At 43.5% G+C, this 22,558-nt stretch overlaps 1 protein-coding gene across 4 annotated transcripts in view; it reads right to left on the reverse strand.

Annotated features, from left to right (window-relative positions):
* Bcl2l11 (BCL2 like 11) overlaps positions 1-22,558 on the reverse strand; it is a 38,089-nt gene that overhangs the window by 10,069 nt on the left and 5,462 nt on the right. For 2 of the 4 annotated variants that reach the window (XM_090336388.1, XM_090336386.1), the window contains one exon: positions 5,260-5,369. In XM_090336388.1, the coding sequence (XP_090192514.1) occupies positions 5,260-5,369 (110 nt within the window). Of the gene's footprint in view, positions 1-4,519; positions 5,370-22,558 lie in introns of those variants that run through there. The other 2 variants (XM_090336387.1, XM_090336385.1) reach the window with 1 other exon arrangement.

Consider the following 22,558-nt stretch of genomic DNA (forward strand, 5'->3'; position numbering starts at 1 on the left):
AATTTGGGCCTCACCGTTGTACATGACTTAGAGAGCATCCTTCATTTCTAAAAACACAAATCGGCCAGCACAAGGGGGTTCTCTTCTTCAGAAACATAAGGATATCAAATTCATGAGAACATGGGGACAATGCTAATGTATGGACACTTCAATTAAACTGCTCCATTCTAGGGAGCCGGTAGCTACCTCTCCCACTCTGTCTGATCCAGGTCTGCTTTGGTTTACAGGCACGGCTGTCAAGTCATGTCTGCACATGCCCTGAACAGAACAGGAAGTAGTCAGTGTAAAGTTAAAAATGTCCTATTTCCTGTGCACTGACAATGAAAGGGTTTTCATTCACTTACTGTCCCATTTACAGAACCCATCTTGGCTCCCTGTGGGTCTGTCCACTGCAGTCCATCGACCACTTAGACATTCCCTAAGTTGCTTGGAAACTAAGAACAAGTGTGCAGTGGCTCAGAGGATGACTGGCCTGTAGCCCTGAAGGAGCCACAAGAGGTGGCCAATCCCGGGCTCAGTGCTGAGGATGGGGAGGGGCAGTACGGGTTGCAAAACTGGTCCAGTGACTCCAGGAACAAGCATCTTCCTCTTCCGAAAGCCAGCAAGCCCTCTCGGATCTCAGACCTCAGTCCCAGCCCACGGCAAGCATATCCACTCAAACTGCGATGCACCTCTATAACTAGAAGACCTCGAATTGCCCTTGCTGCCATCCACCTCCACTCAGGCACCAGCATAGCCTCTGTGCCATGGAGGAAACTGGTGAAGAGAGAACAAGAGAGCAGCACATCTTGTATTGTGGCATCCATCCTCCATAAGGATGAGGAGGCTGCTGAAATAAAAAAGGCATTCTGCTAAATGTGGCAGTGGTACACTGCTCAAAATGAACTATACAACTTGTGGGTGGAGATGGGAGAAAGTAAAGGAAGGGGTGTTTTTTTTTCCAAAAAGAAATGTCTTCTTTACCTGACTTATGAAACTGTAACACTTCTGTCTGTCACCTTTATAATAACTGAAACAATAAGACTTAAAACAAATAAATAAACGCAAGCAGTCAGCCTCTTTGAAGTTCTCTTTCCTCTCAGTCCACTGACAGCCCTAGACTCTTTGCCTTTCAACTCAGCAGCCCTCCTGGGTCTCCAAAGACCTCAAAGTAGAAAAGTAGACATGAGGAGTTGGCATAGTCTATACTACGTGGGGATAATTCACTCAACCAATACCTTTTTTTTGGGGGGGAGGAGGGTTGCTAATCTACCACTTGAGCCAGAGCTCCACTTCTGGCTTTTTGCTGGGTAAATGGAGAGTACGAGTTGCATAGACTTTCTTGCTTGGGCTGGCACTGATTGTGATTCTCAGACCTCAGCCTCCTGAGTAGCTAGCACTTACAGGTGTGAGCCACCAGCACCGAACTTCAACGAACATCTTTTCAGAGCTCCATTTTAAGAGATCTCAGAGTTCAAGGGCCAAAGCTGGTGAGAACTGAGCTTTTAAGAGAAATACTGAGAATCACACACAATAGGCCATTAAATAAAACCGATCATAAATCCAAGTTGGCAAACTAAAATAAAAACAAAGGGGGAGGAATGCTTTTAATGTGTAAGCTTGCTGTGCCCATTAAATGGAAAAGCACTAACTGTATAGTGATCACCAACATCTTAGATCCACATTATTGGCACCGGGGTGGGGTGGGGGGGGGAAGCTAAGGAGTCAAAAATAAAGGTAAGCATAGGGAGTGGGTGCTCACCTGTACCTCTGTCACGTCCACGTCATGGGTTCAAACTCCACAGCTCCATCTCATGAGTCCCCACTGCCCGTAACTGGACTGAACACATGCTCACTACAGTAGGCAATGTCTATTTCTCTAACTGGAAGAATGGGAAAATATCCTGTCAGGCTATTCTAGGTTCACTGCAGAAAGACCAACACTTTAGAAAAGGTTCTGTAATGGTGTGATCTTTTATTTAAAGAGCTGTAAGCCACCCTAAAGCAGCAGCTAGAGTGACTAGCTCCCCAGGGGTCAGAGTGTTTTCTAGATAATGCAGGTTATTTGGCTTCATTATTTCCCACATTGGCCTTCAGGTCCTCTTCCCTCTACTTTCAAGTTCAACATCGGACCATTCCAGTGAGAACAGACAATGGCTGCTCTTAATCTAACTCTGTCCTCAGGCTTTGGGGGTCACTAGGTCAGCTCTCAGAGTTTCAGAGCCTGGTGTTTTGAACTGGCTCTTATAAAATCTTATAAAATCTATTTGCCTCAGTCATAGAGCTTAGTCAAAGGCAAAAGTCCTTTATTAGTACATGTTAACACAGGATTGATTTCTAAAATATAAAAATAAGATGCATAGTTATAAAATCTTGCAAGACGGTGCAACAGGGCTTACAAGTCTGATCAAAAGCATGGGGGAACAAAAGGTGGCCTGTCATTTGAAAACATAGATGTGATTGTCTCCCTGCACACACTTCAACATGACCTGTGAAGTCACTCAGGATAAAACGGGGAGACTATATGGATTTGGAGGTGAGGTGAGGTGAGGTGAGATAGTGAAGAAAAGTAGGTAGCCTGTGTCTCAGCCTGTGTCTCACTGCATGGAATGGAAACTGTTCCCCAGCTTCCGCATATCTGAGGACAGTGATGGACGCAGCTGTACGTCAAATCCCTACAGCCCTCAGCCTGAGTCTCATCATAGACCCTCAAGCTCCATCTAGGCAGGCTCTCAGAAAGCCCTATAGACACTTGTTCATGCTCGATGAACAAGCAAAACTTAGGAAATCTCCATAAACACACCCAGCTCTGCAGGCAAAGACCCTCTATCCTCCCTGTGAGCATGGGAAGCTGTACCAGCTCATCTCCATGTACACAGGATGTCCCAACAGGACGAGCACACTCAGGGCATCACTGCCCTGTCCCTCTGAGAGCCCCACCTACCATACCCAGTACCGAGAGTATCTCTATATGTATTCTTCAAGACAGGGAAGAAGACATCCAGCATCAACGCCTAGGTCCAGAGATGCCTTTATACCCATAATGACCTGTGGTCCTGAAGGACTCTGGACACAGCTCCTGAATCGGGACTTGACTGTAGTCCTGAAGGACTCTTCACATCTCAGTGTGAGAACCAACCTCCTGAACACACTGTTTCTGATGGGAACCTAGCCCAGTCACACCCCTGCACCAAAATCCCTCTAGAGACAGTCACTTGGGAAGAATGGGGGGTTAGCGGGATGAAACTTGACTGGTAAATTTCTAATCCACCTTCCACAATGAGACTTGCTGTGTTGTATGAGCTGACCTGTGCAGGGCTTTCCTAGCTTGACAGAATTGGAAGATATTCCTTGGCCCATTCACCGACATGACAGTTTCGACTTAGACATTACTAGGGCACTCGTTTCCCAAATCTCATGTCACTCTACACAGAAGAGATGAGACTCACAGGCAAGGGGAAAGTGCCTTTCTATGTGTCAAGGAGACCTGAGCAGTACTTCATACAGAAAAAGCAGCAATTATTCAAAGTAATTATCAGGGAATGCCTATTTATTTAGCAATGGCTGGCTGTTCAGGGAAGCAATACTGTTCAACAATAACAACAACAAACTAGCTAGGAGTACCAGGTGCTGGAGGCTCATGCTTATTATTCTTAGCTACTTGGGAGGCAGAGATTGGGAAGACTGTCTTTCAAGGCCAGTTTGAAAGAGTCTATCTCAACCAAAGAAAAGCTAGGTGCCATAGTGTGTACCTGCCACCCCAGCTACATGGGAGGCTGAGATAGACATAGCAGTTTGAGACTAGTTGGGGCTAAAAAAAAAAGAAAGAAAGAAAGAAAAAGAAAAAAAAAATCTCTTCAGGCATGGTGGCTCACACCTGTAATCCTGGTTACTCAGGAGGCTGAGTTCTGAGGATCGAGGTTCAAAGCCAGCCCAGACACTAAAGACTATGAGACTCTTATCTCCAATTAATCACTAGCAAAACAGGAAGTGGGGCTGTGGCTCAAGAGTGGTAGCCTTAAGCTGAAGAACTCAAGGATAGTGCCCAGGCCCAGAGATCAAGCCCAGTGACTGCCTGCTCCCCCCATGAACACAAATTCTCAGGATTCAATCTTAATAGAAACCAGCGAGTTTGGTGCTGTGCACCTGTTATCCCAGCTGGGGTGGGGGGAGGGAAGATGGGGGAGGGAGTGGGGATGATTCAAAGTGACTACCCAAAGAGCATAATCCTATGTCAAAAATAGGCTGAGTCAAATTGGCCAGAAGCATGGTTTGAGCAGTAGGATTTCTGCCTAGCAAGCACCAAGGCCTGACTTCAAAACCCAGTACCATAAAAAAAAAAAAAAATTCAAAACAAACAAAAAATAAGAGAAAAGTGACAAGGGAAGAATGACGTTAATTTTAACACTTCCCACCAAGCAAGATATCTGTGTCTTCATTTTAGATAAACCAGTAGGAAAGTCTTCCCAGAGGGGTTGGAAAGATTGTAAACAAGTGAAAACTACTTTCTGTCCCTCAGAGGACTCATCACCATCAAAGTTCTCTACTCCCAGATCTGACAACCTCACACCTACATGGCTCTCATCCATCACAGGGATTGTATAGGGCAAACAAAAGCAGAAGCAACATTTTATTTTGTTTTGGTTTGCCTTTTCTTAAATACAGGGCTTCCTCAGAAAACACAGGGTTCACGATTTCTCTAAAAGTCAAGGATATACCTCAAGATGGAAGGGGCTGATTTCCCCTTCACTCCTGCCTGGCCACTTATCCATTCTCGTAAACAAAGGCATGGGCTCAGAGGGCAGGGGCTCCCTCCCTCCTCGCCTTGCTGGGCTGGGGGGCCATCAGTCATAGGAGTCTAGCTCTGGGTTGGCACTTGCCTCCAGCGGCTGTGACTTGCCTCTGTCACTTTCACCCAAGCTGTCTACAGGAAGCAGCAAACACCAGGTGCATAATATTTAGGTGGGGATATTTCAAAGTCCTATAAATCATCTCCCCCCCCCCCTTTAGCACTTATGTTTTAAGGCCTCTTGTTCATAAACCACTTTGTGTGGCCCCATACTGTACCTTATTTAAAGGCCATTACTTAAATTCAGCCATAAACAAATGGAAAACAGGAAGGCAGAAACAATAGAGGGTCACATGGAGGGAATACCCTCACTTCCAGGATCAGTGTGGAACTAGTTTGTCTCCCCCCACCCTTTTCTTTTTTTTCTTTCTTTTTTTTTTATGGCTAGGAGGAAAGGAGGAGGGGAGAAGCAGGTGGGGTATCACCCTTACCCTCCTGGGGTAATAAGCATCAAACTCGTCTCCAATACGCCGCAGCTCCTGGGCGATCCATATCTCTGGGCGCAGATCTGCAGGTTCTTCCTGAGACTGCCTCATGGAAGCTGTATCAGAACACACAGAAGGGAGGTCATGCTAGGTCAACCTGGCACTGACACCCCCCACCCCCCACAAGTCCCAGGTGAGCAAGCTCCACAGTGACAGTGGCAGGGTATGTAAGAATAGAACTGGTGATCCAACTTGCAAGAATTAAAAACACCCTGGGCCATGAATACATTTTTCAGAGGACTTACAATGAGTATCACCGCAGAGATTAGCCTGAGGGCTCAGGTATTTGAGTCAGCATCCAAAACACTTGTCTAGCATGCATTAGGTCTTGTGTTCAATCCTCAGTATTAGGAAATGAAAAGATGACTAGATTACAGCAGAAAAACCTTAAGTTTGTCAGTAAGACAGTCAGTTCACAGCCTTTTTGGTAAGGGAAAAAGTTCTACCAAAAAAAAAAATCTCACATAGCATCTAGAAATCAGTGAGGTAAAATCTATGTCCTCTACACAGTAAAATATGGGGAAACCTGAGAAAGCTGGAAGACTGGCTTCCATGGAAGCAGGTTCAGATGCAGACAGTCTTCCAAAGTGCTACCCAGGGCCAAAGAAAGCATAATTGCATGTTTCATCTCAATATTCTTGCAGCCAATAAAGATAGATGGGTTCAAGTCTGCAAACACCACAAGGAGAGAGGAAATGTTTTGGATCTAAAAGCAAAGGCATTTTTGAAAGGAGGGAGGAGAGGGTAAGCCCTTTCATTAAGCTGTCACTAACACACACACCCAGTATATTCATCCCCTTGCTAATGAAACCATTAAAAGCCATGCCACAGCCAAATAGGAAGAACAAAATTGTGAATCATCCAAAAAAATCCCATCAGGCATTAGGAAGGTAATATTCTCCTACTACAAAGCAAAGCATAGGCTCCGAGGAGGAGGGGTTAGTAATGTGTACAGGAAGAGAGATAAGATCCTAGGATTTCAACTGCTATTCGCATTACCTTAGAGTTGCTTATTTTGAAATGAACACACTAGACTCACAATTAAACACAGGTTCTCAGCAAAGTAAAAACCTATGATACTCCTGATTTCACAACAATACTGACTATATCTGTTTTATATTTCTGCTAAAGTTCCACAAAAGTGGTGTTGATTCATACCTCTGTGACCACACATTAAAAAATTTTAAGTGCCCAGGGGCTGGGATTTTAGTCTAGTGGTAGAGTGCTTGCTTAACATGCATAACGACTCGGGTTTGATTTCTTGGTACCACATACATAGAAAAAAGCCGGAAGTGGTACTGAGGCTCAAGTGGTGGAGCTCTAGCCTTGAGAAAGTCCAAGGCCAATGCTCAGGTTCTGAGTTCAAGCACTAAGACTGATAAAAAAAAAAAATTAAGTGCCTGAAGGAGTTTTTGTTAATTCTTCTCAGACCTCCTCATCCCCTTTCCTAACCAAATGAATTTCAACAACAATATCCCCATTAAAGAATGAGAGCTGAGCCGGACATGGGACACATATCTGCAATCCCAGCACTTATGAGGAACAGGCTCGGGATCTCAGATTCAAGGCCTGTTTGAGTTACACAGCAAGAATACCATACTTGGGCCAGAGTTTGGCCTAGTGGTAGAGTGCTTGCCTAGCATGCACGAAGACCTGGATTCGATTCCTTGGTACCACATACTTAGGAAAAGCCAGAAGTGGTGCTGAGGCTCAAGTGCTAGAGTTCTAGCCTTGAGAAAAATCCAAGGACAGTGCTCAGGCCCTGAGCATAAGCCCAGGACTGGTTTAAAAAAAAAAAAGAATACCATACTTTTCTCCTTACCCTGCAAAAAACAAAACAAGATAACAACAACAACAAAAAAACCACCCTACAACTGAAGATTTTAAGGGAGACCTCGATGTGGAACACACATACACACACACCCCATTACCTGAACTCTGTAAATAAGCCAGAGGGGAAGCTGCCCCTGGTAAAGGATAATGAGAAAGTTTCCGAAGTCAGAAAAAGCCCTGGAATACACATTCAATCATAAAACAATTACTCTCCGGCCGGGAGTTTGGCCTAGTGGTTAAAGTGCTTGCCTAGCATGCATGAAGACCCGGGTTCGATTCCTTGGTACCACATACATAGAAAAAAGTCGGAAGTGGTGCTGAGGCTCAAGTGGTAGAGCTCTAGCCTTGAGAAAGTCCAAGGACAGTGCTCAGGCCCTGAGCTCAAGCACAGGACTGGCAAAAATAAATAAATAAATAAATAAATAAATAAATAAATAAACAAATAAATAAAACAATTACTCTGGCTGTCCCTTTTTCTAATGTCACGATGCAAAAAAAAGGATATTAAAACTACATTGTAAACAGCTGGCAGAAAGCAGGGTCTCAGGACAGACCCAATGCCATAATACAATGGCAAAGTCTTTGGGGTTTTTTTTAGCCCTTAATGGGTTAACACCTGTCACAGATACCAAATATTCACTAGTCTTTTTCTTTTGTGCTCAATGTTAGCGCTCTACCATTTTAAGCCACAGTGCCACTTCTGGTTTTCTGGTGGTTAAGTGGAGGTAAGACTCCCATGGACTTTCTTGCCTGGGCTGGCTTTGAACCTTGATTCTCATATCTCAGCCTCCTGAGTAGATAGAATTACAGGTGTGAGCCAACCAATGCCCATCCTTTTTTTTTTTCTTTTTGAAATAATCAAGCACTCTTTCTAACTTGAAGCATTAAAGAGCTGGAATGTAATTCAGTGGCAAAGCGCTTACCTAGCAAGTACATCACCCTGGATTTGATCCCCAGTACAAAAAGAGAAAAGGAAATAAGAAAAGAAATACAGCTAAGTTGAAGCATTTAAAAGGCTAAGGGAAGGAAGGTGCCTTGCCTAACTGCTGAATGCCTTCTGCAGACGGGAGGGTTGCATGCAAAGTAGGTAAAAACCTATGAGACTCTAACTTCCCAACAACACCAACTATATCTTCCTGTTTGTATTCTGTACAAGGTCCACAGAACTGATGCTGATTCATGGCTCTATGAAGGAGTATAGAGAAGTCACAGCCGTGCTGTGAGCTGCTCACTGAAGGCACCGACTTTTAAAACAAAATCAATGACATACAGACAATCATGTTTTATAAACTCTGGGTGGTGAAAAGTTATCATGCAAAGTTTAATAAATTGAGATAGATACAGTATGGCTCATGCCATACTCCTCCAGTTAACTCCTGTTGAGTTTAGTTCTACTTAATGTCCTCACTTTCAAGTGTGTTTTAGCTCTGTATGGCTTATGCATGGGCTGGCAACTTAAAGCATCACGAAAAGAGCAGAGCCAGTCTGAGGCTGGGAAAATGGCTTAGTGATAAATGCTTGCCTAGCATGCATGAAGCCCTGGGTTCGATTCCTCAGTATCACAAAAACAGAAAAATGGGAAGTGGTGCTGTGGCTCAAGTGTCGAGTGCTAGCCTTAAGCAAAAGAAGCTCAGGGATAGTGCCCAGGCCATGAGTTCAAGCTCTAGGGTGGGGAGGGGGAAGAGCCAGTCTGTATCAGAAATTGCTTATCAAAATTAGCACTTCCAAACTCATCAACCCAGCCAGCAACTACAAGGAACTATGGATCTTGGGTAGCCAAATTCTGCTTATTCGTCTGAGAGATAAGTGTCCCTCTGTTTGTTGGGGAAGGAGATAAGTAGACAGTCTGTTTCTTCTTGAAAAGAACAGTTCAGTAGTTAACTGTTACTGCAAACAAATCCCACGGCCTGGCAGTAAGGCTCAGGGTAGGAGGGGAGCAGGAGGCCTGGAAGCCACTCCCTGAACAACTCTGGTGCACTCAGAGTCCATAAACCAGACCTGGAAAGAAAGAAAAACAAAACAATCCCCCACAAACCCTCTTGTTTCCATGTCATGGAGATCATTTCGATTAGCACCATGTTCTATGGTCATATGTACACAGCTATTGTGTATCCTCTGCTAGGACAATCCTTGACATATACTAAATTATTACAAATGAGGAGAAGCATGGAACCTGTGTTTCTTTGGGTTTGGCTTACTTCACTTACTATGATTCTTTCCCCCAAGTCTTCTCATTTCCTTACCATTTGAGAAAGTGGGGTGATTTGAAAGAATGGGGTGATGTCATTCTTTTTGATGGAAGGAAAGAATACCATATTTTCTTTTACTTTTTTTTTTTTTAAAGTGTGTTGTTTGCAATTATGTCTTTTGTTTTCTCTTTCACTGGTTTATTTCCCCAGGTAACTGTTTCTGATTTCTGTACCCTTTTGTCTTGTATAAAAAGTTTATCTGATTTGGAGAAGGAAAGGGGAGTCTCAGAAATGGAGGGTCAAAGGGTGAAGCAATGCAACGGTGATACTCACTCGACGTGATGTTGGAAATGAACTTTACAACTTGGGGAGATGGGAGTCAAGGGGGGAGGGAAATGGGAGAAAATGAGGGAAGGGGTAACACTGCTCAAAAACAAATGTACTCATTTCCTTACTTAAGTAACTAACTCCTGTGTGTCACTTTTACAATAAAAAACACAAAAAAGCAAAAACAAAAACAAAATCCCAGACCTGGAGAAATGGACACAAAGGACCAGAAACTGAGATGATCTGGGACTTGATCGGAGTCTTTCAAGAGCTCTGGAGTCTATTAAACTGGAGATCATAGTTTAGACCATGCAATTTGCTCGCTATAACTAGATTAGTAAGCAAGCTACCCGACTGTGTTTACGTGTCATTTTCAAAAGCTGTTACAAAATAGTAATGTACAATACAAATGTTTTGTAATGGAAGCTAATGTTATGTCTTAGCCACCCTAATATAGCACTTATTACTATTTGTTTTCTGAGATTCTTTTTGTTTCTCGTTTGTGGTGTCAGGGATCAAAGAGCTTTGTGAATTCTGGGCACGAGTCCTTCCACTGAACCCTAGCTGCCCAGAACCATTTTCTTTCTGTTCTTTCTCTTTTCTTCTTTGGTGGCATTCCTGGGGTTGAACTCAGGGTCTCTAGTGCTCTGGCACCTGGGCCATGCCCCTCGATTTTCTGCTTTTACTGTTTTACAGATAGACAGGGCCTAGCCTTCCCCTCCTGGACTTTTCTGTGTGGTTTGAGTTACAAATTGTTTCTTTTTTGAGAAGTAAATTATTCCTTGAAGTCAGGTACTGGTGACTCACGACTGTAATCCCAGCTACTCAGGAAGCTGAGAGCCGAGGATCTCAGTTTGAAGCCAGCCTGGGCAAGGAAACCTGTGATACTCTTTTCTCTAATAAACTACCCCCAAAAGGCCAGAAGTGGAGCTTTGATGCAAATGGTAGAGCACTAGCCTTGAGCATAGGCACACAGCCCCGAAATTCAAGCCTCAGGATTGGCACCTGCACATGTACAATCATTGAATAAGGAATTCTTTGAATGAATAAGCCTACAATTAATGATAATGTTCATCTTGCCAAATGACACTACTAATATGTTGTTACAAGGTAGAAAATGGTCATCAAGTAACATTATATGATAAAAATTCTATTTTAAAAGGCATCCTATTTCTGTATCTTTTTGAAAGGATACCGTAGTCTTAACCTATTAAAATAGAACAATATTAAACCAAAAGTTCTAAGACTACTTCTCAAGAGGAAGTCTTTGAGGAGCAGGGAGGCTTCCTCTTAAACTCATTCCTAATGTAATGTCAGTGACTGACACAATTGCTCTCATGCCATAAAACAGACCAGAGCAAAAGGAACTACTCTAGCCTGCCATGGACGTGCCAGTCAAGAGCCACAGCCATGGTTTGATTTTCTCTATCGTCTACTGGCCGAGTTCTGCCCCACTGTCGCCAAGTGCAGACCACCACAAAGGCTGGGATGTGCACATGTGATTCAAAGGAACCCCTGGCAAAGCCCGGGAAACCAGGCTGCTCTGCCCCACTCCTGTTCTGTCCAGACACCCACCCAATGACACTCAGCCCCAGTCAACACCAGCCTCTCAAAGGCATCCACTGTCAGTTCTGGTCATTAAGAAGGTTAAGTATCAACCGAGCCCAGTGGTTTACGTCTGTAATCCTAGTTACTTGAGAGGTAGATAATGGGCCAGCCAAGCATAAAAGTTCTCACTACTCCATCTCAAGCAAGAGCCAGGCAAAGTGGCATGTACTGTCATCTCATGACACAAGGAAGTGGAGGCAGAGGGATAGCAACCTAGGCCTGCTTGGCATAAAACCAATCTTGAAAATAACCAAAGCTAAAGGGGTGAAAGGTATTGCGCAAGTGGTTCAGAACACTTGCTTAGCTAGCTAGGAGCTCCCTCACCCCACCCTAACCTGCCAAAAGGAAGTTAAAGCTGGGTGCTGGTGGCTCACGCTTGTAATCCTAACTATCCAGGAGGCTGAGATCTGAGGATTAAGGCTCAAAGCTAGGCAGACAAGCATTGAAAAGTTACTACTGGCAGCATGGCTCGGTACCAGCCTGGAGTGAAGAAGCCAAGCAAGAACATAAAATTCTGAGGTCAAGCCTTAGAAATGCCCCCCCCCCCCCCCCCCGGCCCACACTATCAATCCCAAGTATTTTACTTCACTGCCAACAGTATGCCAAACAACCATCCAGGCTGATACCTCTCAACAGGATGACTCATTGCCAAAGAGGAAGATCACACTTTTAACTTAGAAAACGGTACGTGGAAAAAGAAATCTTCAGAGTGTGTACTGTTACCTCCAGAGCATAAAGCTTCAGAACTTAAGAAAGCACTAAATTCCATAAAGTTGGCACTAAAATTTTAAGAAACAAAAAACCTCAACCCAGATGAATTACAAAGTGCTTGGACATAAAACTATTGCATCTTGCAGGGAAACCCCAGCCTGTGAATGCTAACTGGGGGGAGGGGGGTGTGCTCTGCCAGACCTCCAGGTTTCACAGGTTGTTCTCTGTACTTGTAACAAAAGCCACTCACCAAGACTCCCCATCATACAATGTATCAGGCAGGCAGTTTGGGGAGAAAATGCCCTGAGTCTTTGTTTCTGTATGGGTATTGAGGCTGGACCTCAAGGCCTGGGTGGGCATAGTTGGTCAGCTTTGTCCACACAACACTGGCATCCCACCACATGAACCACAGCTCTGTCGGGTTTTTTGGTGGTTAACCGGAGATAAGAGTCTCACAGACTTTCCTACCTAGACTGGCTTTGAGCCTCCCTCCTCAGTAGTGAGGATAATACTGCTGGTGTTGGGTCAGGCTGGATTCTAAGCTCTTAGAAATATGTTTTGGAATCCATTAAAAAAAATGACCACTTATTGGTACATTGCCTATTGGGTAATTATTTCCCGTGGTAAAATACTACAAGGCATAATCAATCATTCAACAAGGGTGGGCAAGGGGGAGGGGGAGGGCTCTGACTAAAGGACTTAGTGACTGCAAGATGTGCGTGTTCTGGTTCCAACTGAAGTTTTTTTTTTGTTGTTTTTGCCAGTCCTAGGGCTTTTAACTCAGGGCCTGAGCACTGTCCTTGGACTTTCTCAAAGCTAGAGCTCTACCCCTTGAGCCTCAGCACCACTTCCAGCTTTTTTCTATGTATGTGGTATCGAGGAATCAAACCTGGTCTTCGTGCATGCTAGGCAAGCACTTTAACCACTAGGCCAAACTCCTACCCCCAACTCTGATTTTAAGGTCACTTAAAATCATAAAGGCTCCACAATTGGAAGAATCCATATTGTGTTTATGACATTGGCAGTGAAATCATGTTGGGGGATGTCTTTCTGGAAAAAAAAAAGACATCAATTCATATTGACCTCCACATCAGTCAGGCTGAACTTCTCATTTCTCTCTCAAGTCCCAAGAGCAGAACCGGAGTCACACAGGGAAGACAGTCACTGCCACTCTTGCACACACCAGCAGCTTGAGGGCTGGCACAGTGCTCAGGGTCAGGGCAGCTACTGGAATTCCCAGTCTCCTACCAAAACAAAATTAAAACCTGAAGAAAAGCTTTCCTTTGCAGTGTTTTAGTGCTCAGCCATCCAAAAAATACTTGAGTAAAACCAAGGTTGTATGTTAAAACAATCAACATGAATTAAACTCCGAGCCAATGTTTCAATTCCGAACAGAAAAAGGGATTCCTCGTCTCCAAAGACTGGAAGTGCAAGCTGTGAAGAAACTGCTGCACAAGGAAAACATTTCATATGGTACAGGACTGTGGATGAGCCATGGAGAGAAAAGAAAGCCCTTCTTCAGAAATACCTGTCACATTTTCTATCAGGATCCCCCAAGGAGATGTGGATGTTACAAAGCCACAAATGACCCAGTCAGAGTCACTTTCTGGTGTGCTCAAGCCAGCTTAAAACACATTCTAAAGGAACTAGTCACTCTCAAAGGTGGAGATGAGACAGCGTGACCACTGGTGACCACTTGGAATGGTGGAAATAAATATTCTGGGATGTTGCTACACTTTGATATTTGGCTTAGGCTTAAAACATTTTTAGAAAATCTTTCTCCATTTAGATTTACCCAGAGCTCGCAAGAAGAAACCATCAGATAGTCTGCTAAGGTTGACTTCCATAATCACACCTGAGCCATCACGCCATCTGGGCTCTCTTCCCTATAGTTTTAGGGTAAAGCGTTCTCCTGTTTGAAATCTACAACTCAGAAGGTGCTTACAAATAGGAGCCAGGACATTCTCCCCCCCCCCTCTGATATGTATCCTCCCCTCCCCTTCACCCCTATTTCTATTTGTTTTCTGAGAAACACATTAATTCCACTAAGCCACTAGATGAAGATAAAAGCTATTATACATAAAAATAAAGTGATAGAGTGTTGCATTAGGATCCAACATTTCCACAATCTGTGTTTCTTTAGTATATGTTGTGACAAGCCTGCACTGTCCCATAAATACCAGGCAGTACCTAACAAACAGCTGCTGGGACAAAGTAGCATCCTAATGAGATGCAGGACAGGAAGCCAGTGTTTTCCTACTTCCTCTTCTGATGTGCACTTCCCACCGTGAGCTACAAAATCAAAACAAGCTGCTTTCATCCATTTCCAGCCCAACTGTTTGCAAAGTGCCAGTAAACCAAGGCTGTGAAGTTGGACAGACGTCTGGAAACTAGCATTCATGAGCCTTTTTTTCCTCTTGCCATTATCTGCTTGTTGTAATAAAGTGCAGATGGAAGGCATCAAGTTTGGGGATTATGCCTCTTTGCTACTGACTCAACACCAGAAGACCTAAGTATTCCACCCAAGGGGTCCCATGTCACCAGCATATTTATTAGAAGGTGAGGCCAGGCGGGGAGCAGAGCCAGACCCCAAGCCACAATGTGTGTGTCCAGAGGCACCCTCGACTGTCAGGACAGAATGGCAGCACCTGCTGTCTTGTGTGTGACCTAGACAGGAGCCCTCTAAGACGTGGTGCCCAGAGTTTTCTGGCTTTGTGGCCATTGTCGGAGTCAGGTGCTTCTTTCCAAAGGCACTGCAATCTACTGAGTACTGCAGAGCTCGTACTCTATCCTCAGTACTGTGGTCTTGCCTTCCTGCTTGTGGGCTACGAGACAACCCATTCATTCCTTTCAGTTGTCTCCTTTTTTCTTTTTTTTTAATCAATGAAGCTGCCATCCTATACCCTAAACCAGTTCCTTTCATGTTCCAGAACACAACCTACGCCACCACCCCCCATAGGCTTCTGAACTCACCGCTCTGTGGTTCTGACCCACAAGACTGAAACAGATTTGTTTATAGGTCTTGAACAACTTCCCACCCTCACAGCTAACTCCATCCATACTACAAAAAGAGCTTCTTCCTAGAGACCATTTCAGAATAAATAATGAATGCCTACATTCATTCACCTAAGAAGGGGCTTCAAAAGATTTTTCAGCAGGGGGAAATATTTAAATTACAAACAAATTCATGTTCAGGCCTCAGACATGACTCTTCATCCCAAGGCCTCCAGATGACTCAAACACTAGAGCAAGGAGAGTCTTCAAAAGCTATCCCCTCAGTTGCTAAAATAAAATCTGGGAGAAGCTAACCAATTTTAGTTACAAACTCAAGACTTTCGAATGGCCATATGTAATGTGAAGCAGTAATTCAACCCAGATGTATGGACATTGGTAACATGACATAAAGGAATTAAGTGAATTGACAAAAAGCAGCTGTCTCTTATCATCTCATTTTATGTAAAAAGATCAAACTTTTTACCTAGATTCCAGACACTATTTTGCATGATCACAAATACATAATCCTTATGTTTAGACAGTTGCCAGTTTAAATATTTGTCCTCACGACGTGTATCTGTCTCAGCTGTGCCTTGTGTGAGTCCTCTCTAGAAAACTCCCCCAAACATCTCAAGCCAAAGGAGGCAAACCAGCAAGGAACACAGGCAAGCACCCATGTCCACTGATAATGAACTAAACACTGCTTTAAAGGAACACTGGCTCAGTCTGTAATCCTAGCTATTCAGGAGGCTGAGATCTGAGGATCACAGTTCAAAGCCAGCCAGGACAGGAAAGACTACCAGAAAACAGGAAGTGGTGCTACGGCTCAAAGTGGTAGAGTACTCGCCTTTAGCAAAAGAGCTCAAGGACAGTGCCCAGAACTAGCGTTCAAGCTCTATGACCAACAACAATTAGAAAACAAAACAAAACAAAACAACACAAAACAGTGTAAGGCTTTTGAACGGAGGATCTGAGATATGATGGACCAGAAACGCAAAGATAAAGAGAGCCAAATGCCTTTCCCATTGGCCTGCCAGTGACAGCCTCAAACAATCCCTTAAGGTCTATGCAACAAGCAAGTCTGAGAGAGGCTTTAACGGCCCCGTATATAAACCATAAGTGATATATAACCGTGCCATCACCCCCCCTCCACCCACCCAGCTGACTTCTTTTATCATGGGAAGATAGATTAGGAGGTAGAGTCATTTACTATTTATTACCAGTGTGAATGTAAGATACGGGGAATTTTGTTCTCAAATGCTGTGTGCTTGGTGCTATGAAGGGCTTTCATTGGTTCCTATAACCACCCTCCTCCCCCCACCCCTGTCCTTTTCCCCTCCCTCCACTGTAGTCACGGCCAGTCTGCTATCATGCTTCTTCTATACTAGACAAAATGACTTGGTGACTCTGAGACACCCACTTTAATATAGAAAGTCAAGCCCTACAACATCGCTCTGACTTCCACCAAATGGCCCAAAGACTTATCCTTTCTGGCAAGGACAATGGTTTGGGGCCAGGCTAAGGGACTGAGACTGCACAGGGTCACCTGCTGGAACTTCTCCCCACTCTCAGCAGCAAAAGAGAGAAAACGAGAGCTCTATAGGCCATGTACTGCATGCATATGTCAGGCTTGCTTCCCAGAGAAAGCTCAGTCTGGGCTACAAAAAGCACACTAAGAAAATGCAGAGGCTGTGTGCTTCTCCCTCTCACAGACACACACACACACACACACACACACACACACACACACACACACACACACACACACACAGCATTCATGCTGAGAGCTAACCTTCCTCTTAAGTTGGTGAACTTGCTTTGACAGGTTTAGCAAACACTAATGCACCAGCCAAGTAAAAAGTCTAAATTCTCACGTACATGACATTCTATCTATCCAGAATTTATTTCCAGACTACTCTACATTTAGAAATTTCTCAAGGACCCCCAAATCAGACAAATGAATAAAGAAAGAGCCCTCGTTTACCTCATTTTCATTTATTTACTTATTATTTTGCAGCAGAGATTTGAATCCAGTACTTTGCATATGGTAGGTCAAGGCTTTGCCACACATGTTCCCAGACCCACACCCACAGAGAAAGCCAGACCCCACCATTTACACTGCTTATTCTTAAAAGTCTCAAATTGCTCATTAAGTCTCCTATAAAATTTTTATATTTAAATGAATAGGAAGCAGGCTCTGGCCCAGGACCATAACCATTTTCTATGGGGAGGGGAGGGGGGTCAGAGTAAGGCAATTCAGAGTTGAGAAGTGTCACATTAAACTTGTTTCACTATAACACACACAGGTTTCATTATTTAAATACATCAACTTCCAACTCATTCTCCTTCCTAAGAAAGGGTAGCAAAGCCCCAGGGAGCCAAGCACTTTGTTCTGGGTAAGGGAGCGGTGTGAGGAACAAGTTCAGGGTCAGACATCAGTTTCAGACACAGCCTATACTTTTATGCAGTGGGTTCTGTTTCCTGTCTTTGAAACAGCAGTACAATCCACAGATCCTACTGGCTCCATTAACTTGGAGCCAAGGTGGCACAGGGTCCCAAGGGTGGCTAGGCACCAGCCACAACCCCTGCTTCTGCCCTGTGGACCACTGGAGGGGCGGGAGGGAGGGGGAGAGAAAAGCCACCACAGTAGCCCTTCTTTGTGGCTCTTTCTGACCATCACAGGCTCAGCAAACCACAACTTTACTTAAGAACACATGGATCTGTGGTCCAGAAAGGGAACTGAGAAAACATAGGACATCAAGGATACCCAAAGTCATTCTAAACAAACACTCAAAAACCTCTGAGGCCAGGCCTCTCACAAACTGGGGGTCATCCAGACACCAGGTGGGTACTGTTTATGCTGACTGCTTCCCCAGGCCCTTATGGAGTAGGAGAGGAAAAAAAAAAGAAATAGTTCCTCAGAAGAAAGGCTTCTAGTTCCAGTTAGAAATTTGGGTGAGCGTTTTAATGGTTGAAGAAAAGTGACATTGTTTAAATTTTTTGTTTATTTTTAAAAAAGATATAATGACTGATTGCATAAGTTACATTTATTTATTGTATAAACTTGGGTTCAAGATGATATTTTTCAATCATCTTATGAACAATTGTTGGCTAAGTTGGATACTATAGAAAATTCCTTTCCCTCAGGATAGCAGATAGGTCAGTCAAGTTGGTGATGCCTGTCTATTAACATTTTGTGCATTATTAATAGAACTGCAAGAATAAAATTTAAAAAAATCAGACTTTTGGAAAAGTAATTCTACGTCTCCTGCATTAAAACCATTCTCTCTCTCCAAATATACATTTTTCTGGACTCCAGTTAAATTTCTGCCAAGTCAGATGGGCTGTCTATAGCAGGTAAGCCTCACTTCAGCCCCATGCCAAGCACAGCTGGAGGCAACAGGGCATTCCAGATGACACTCACTGTCCAAAGCCTTCCCTGGAAGCCAAAGTTCCTCTCAGGCTACGGTCTGGGTTAACCAGCAGGGGAGGAGTTGAGCCATCACTCCCATCCCTGCCCTATGTTTCTAGAAAAGATTTTGCTTTTTGCTCCTTTGCTCCGGCACCAGAGGAGAGTGACTTACAGTAGGCATTGCCGTGTGAACACTTTTCCCTGCAGTGTTCTATGTTCCCAGGATGGCATGTCCTCCCACAGAGAATGGGGAATACTGGCCATCTGTACAACCTGCCACAGCCACCACAGCTCAGGAGAGAATAAGGAACTGAGTTTTGAATGGATACGTTCCCCCTTCCAGGTTGAGATCTCCCACAAGCCTTATTGCCAACTCAATGCATGGGGAACTGCAGCTCAGAGGGACTAAGAGATCCACCAAGGCTCCTGAGTGGACAGAAAGACATACAGCACCTCAGGCAAGCCAGCTCTAGGAGGCTACACAGCCCATAGCGAGGGGCAGGCAACCAGAACAGTTACTGGAGTCCCACCTGATGACGATGCCTGCTGTAAAAAAGCATCAGGAGTGTGGCCTAGTAGTAGAGTGCTTACCTAGCATGCATGAAGCCCTGGGTTCAAGTCCTTGGTACCACATACACAGAAAAAGCTAGAAGTGGTGCTGTAGCCCAAGTGGTAGAGTGCTAGCCTTAGGACTCGAGACTCAGGAGGCTACTATCCATCTGAAGTACGTCTAGTGGTAGCCCAAAAGCCTGATGTTGCCTGAGCATAACTATTACTACTGCATCATATAAATGAGACTCACATGCTCAGTAACAGACTCTGAGACAGGAAGACAGATGTTTAGTAGCTATTCATTAGACTTGTTATGATGATTTTGCAGGTGGAAAAAGGGACACAGGAAAGACCATGTGCTTTTCATGGTTTGATATTTTTTCCTCATCTTTTTGTTTTGCCTATTGCATTCATGTTTAATCTCATACTTGCTATTATCAACAATTCTGTAACCTTCTTTAACATTATGCCAGGAACAACTCTTTTATGCTGCTGTTAATAATACTGTGAAAAGGTACACAATAATTCAGAAATTCATCCATCCATCCCATCAGGCTATGGAGGATTTTCTGACTGGTGCAAATAAAGCTGTGATGATTCCCAGATCTTGGGCAAATGTTCTGCTAGCATTTCTTGAGAGATGGTATCAGGTTCTTTCCTTTGTGCTACTGAGAATCTGAGGGAATGTAGGTGGCTAGAGCTTAAGGTGTAGGCATAAGCCTAGAAGGTCCACAGGGATGCACATTAGGCTGTCAACAGAGTCCTGGGATTTGTAGAGAGGAGGAAGGCAGTTGAAGGCCATAAGCCCCAGCATGACTCTCCAATATTGACCTAGCAGAAATGACTGGCCAAGTGAGCCGGCTAGAAATGTCTCCATCTAGGGAACACATGACACTGAGGACAGTCCAACAGAGAAAGAACAAAGACAGCTTGATTTAGGACCAGGGACAGGTCAGAGTCCCTGAGGAGTCTTGTCCCAGCACAGGCTGGATGACCACAGGCCTGGGTATGAGGAAACTTGGGCATCTGGTGAGAGCTGTCATTTAATGGGTTTAAAGCAGGGCAGGCAGTAAAAGTACTATACTCCTAGCATCCAACCAACAACACAAGCTGATGGATAGACAGCCCCAAATTCCTAAATGTAAAAGACAAATTAATGGATGGATAATCTTTTCTTTTTTTTTTTTTTGGTGCTTGTATTTAGGATCTGGGCACAGTCCTTGTGCTTTTTGCTCAAGGCTAGTACTCTACCACTTGAGCCACAGCACCATTTCTGGCTTTTTTTCTGTTTATATAGTGCTGAGGAATCAAACCAAAGGCTTCATGCATGCTAGGCAAGCACTCTACACACATACAGAATAAATCTTGGGGACACCCCACGTGGGTGAGAGTGGAGAATAACAATAAATATTGTGGTGATTCTAGAAAAAGCAGCCTGGATTATGGCTCTGTTTCTTTAGACCATCATAAACTTATTAACTCCATAGAAAGTAAAAATATAGGATGAAGGATATGAGGTGATTTCTAAAGTCCTGAAGTCTTTAAATTAGAAGCCCATTAATCGCACTATGGTCTGAATGTTTATCCCCACCCCCAATCCCTGTGAAAGCAGAAAAACAAGAAAAAAAAAGTCAATGGAACGGTGTCTTTCAAAGAAAACCTGTAAGCCTAAAAGAGGAAAAAATAAGACATAAAGAACCAGTTTCAGAAATAAGCTATTACAAGAGACCCTGCATCCATTGACTTAAAATTACACGCCAATACTTTCATTAGATACTAGCAATATATAGAAAGAATTGCACAGCGTTCCAAGGAGGTCTTACCTTAGGCTTGTAAGGTACATTTAACCTGTAATTCAATGTAATATAATTGTTAATAGGCTAACACATAAAATTATATAATCATAAACAAAGATCAGCCAGAAATATCTAAAAACAATGGATAAACATTTTATAAGCACACATTCATCCATGCTTAATGAAGGCTGGATGCTAATGGCTCATACCTATAATTCTAGCTACTCAAGAGGCTGAGATCTGATGATCACAGTTCAAAGCTAGCCCAGAAAAGTCCATAAGATTCTTCTTTTCAATTAACTACAAAAAGCCAGAAGTGGAGCTGCAGCTCAAGAAAGGGCTAGCCTTGGGTACATACAAAAGCTCAGGGCCAGGGCCAAAGATCTAGGGACTCAGAGTGCAAGGAAAGCCCGGGCATCAAAATTTGTGAGACGCCTGCTTGACCAAGAGCTGGTACACTCTTGTCATCCCAAGCTATGGGAAAGCACAATCAATGGCTGGGACCAGTGGACCTCAGGCTAGGCCAGCCTGGGCATAAAGCAAGACCCTCTCTTGAAACTAACCAACACGGAGGGTCTGGTGGTATGGCTTCAGTAACGGACCACCTGTCTAACGAGTACAGGGCCCCGAGTCCAAACTCCTGTACTCCTCTTCCCAAAAAAAGGTAATAAAATGTACAGATAAAAATATTTTTTAAAAGTCCCTATTTGTTGGAGCCAGGAGTTTGGCTTAGTGGTAGAGTGCTTGTCTAATATGCATCAAGACCCAGGGTCGATTCCTCGGTACCACATACATAGAAAAGTTGGAAGTGGTGCTATGGCTCGAGTACTCACTAGCCTTGAGAAAAGCCCAAGGATAGTACAGACCCAGGACTGGCAAAAAAAAAAAAAAAAAAAAAAAAAAAAAAAAATTCCCTATTTGCAGATCATATGGTTATTGACATAGAGTCCCCACACTTCCAAAAAATTATACCAAAACTTCTAAAAGTAATGAGTTCAACAAAGCTACAAGAGACAAGACCAATGCACAGAACCCAATGCTTTCTATGTACCGGAAGAAAATACATGAAAACTTGAATTAAAATATAGTATTATTAACTGCTCCCAAGGAAGTGAGATATGAAGGAATAAAGCAAATCCTAAATGTTGAGAAATGCTGAGACAATTTTCCCTCAAATTACTATATAATCTTACCATCCCATTTCTGGATACATATGCAAAAGCAGTGAAAACAGGATTCAAAAACCTAGTTTCACACTATGTTCATTGTAGCACAATTTGCCACAGCCAAGAGGTAGAAGTAGCCCTCTGTCCATTGGAGACCAATAACAAAATGTGGTATATACATTAAAAGAAGGGGCAAATGTCACATTATGGGTAAACCTTGAGGACATTTCACTAAGTAAAATAAGCCAGTGAAAGAAAGGATAAGCACTGTATGAATTCACCTACGGGAGATGTTTAAAGTTGGTCAGCATTGTAGAGACAGAGGCTGGGGGAAGGAGAAAACAAGCTGTTTAATGGGTATAGAATTTTAGTTTTACAAGATTAAAAAGCTCTAGAGATCGACCTACAACCATGTGAATGTATTTCTGAATTGTACATTTAGAAATGGTTAAGATGCCTTATTTATTGGCAATATCATCAGAATGCTATTTGAATATGGAATTTGCATAAAATAATTAATACATTACTTTTCTTTTCCTTTTGGTGCCAGTCCTGGGGCTGGAACCAAGGCCTAACACTGTCTCTGAGCTCAAGGCTGGAACTCTACCACTTGAGTCACACTTCCACTGGCAACATTTTTGATAGCTGAATGAAGAT

The sequence above is a fragment of the Megascapheus bottae genome, chromosome 7 (assembly GCF_031878675.1).
Source record: "Megascapheus bottae isolate mThoBot1 chromosome 7, mThoBot2.hap1, whole genome shotgun sequence".
Lineage (NCBI taxonomy): Eukaryota > Metazoa > Chordata > Mammalia > Rodentia > Geomyidae > Megascapheus > Megascapheus bottae.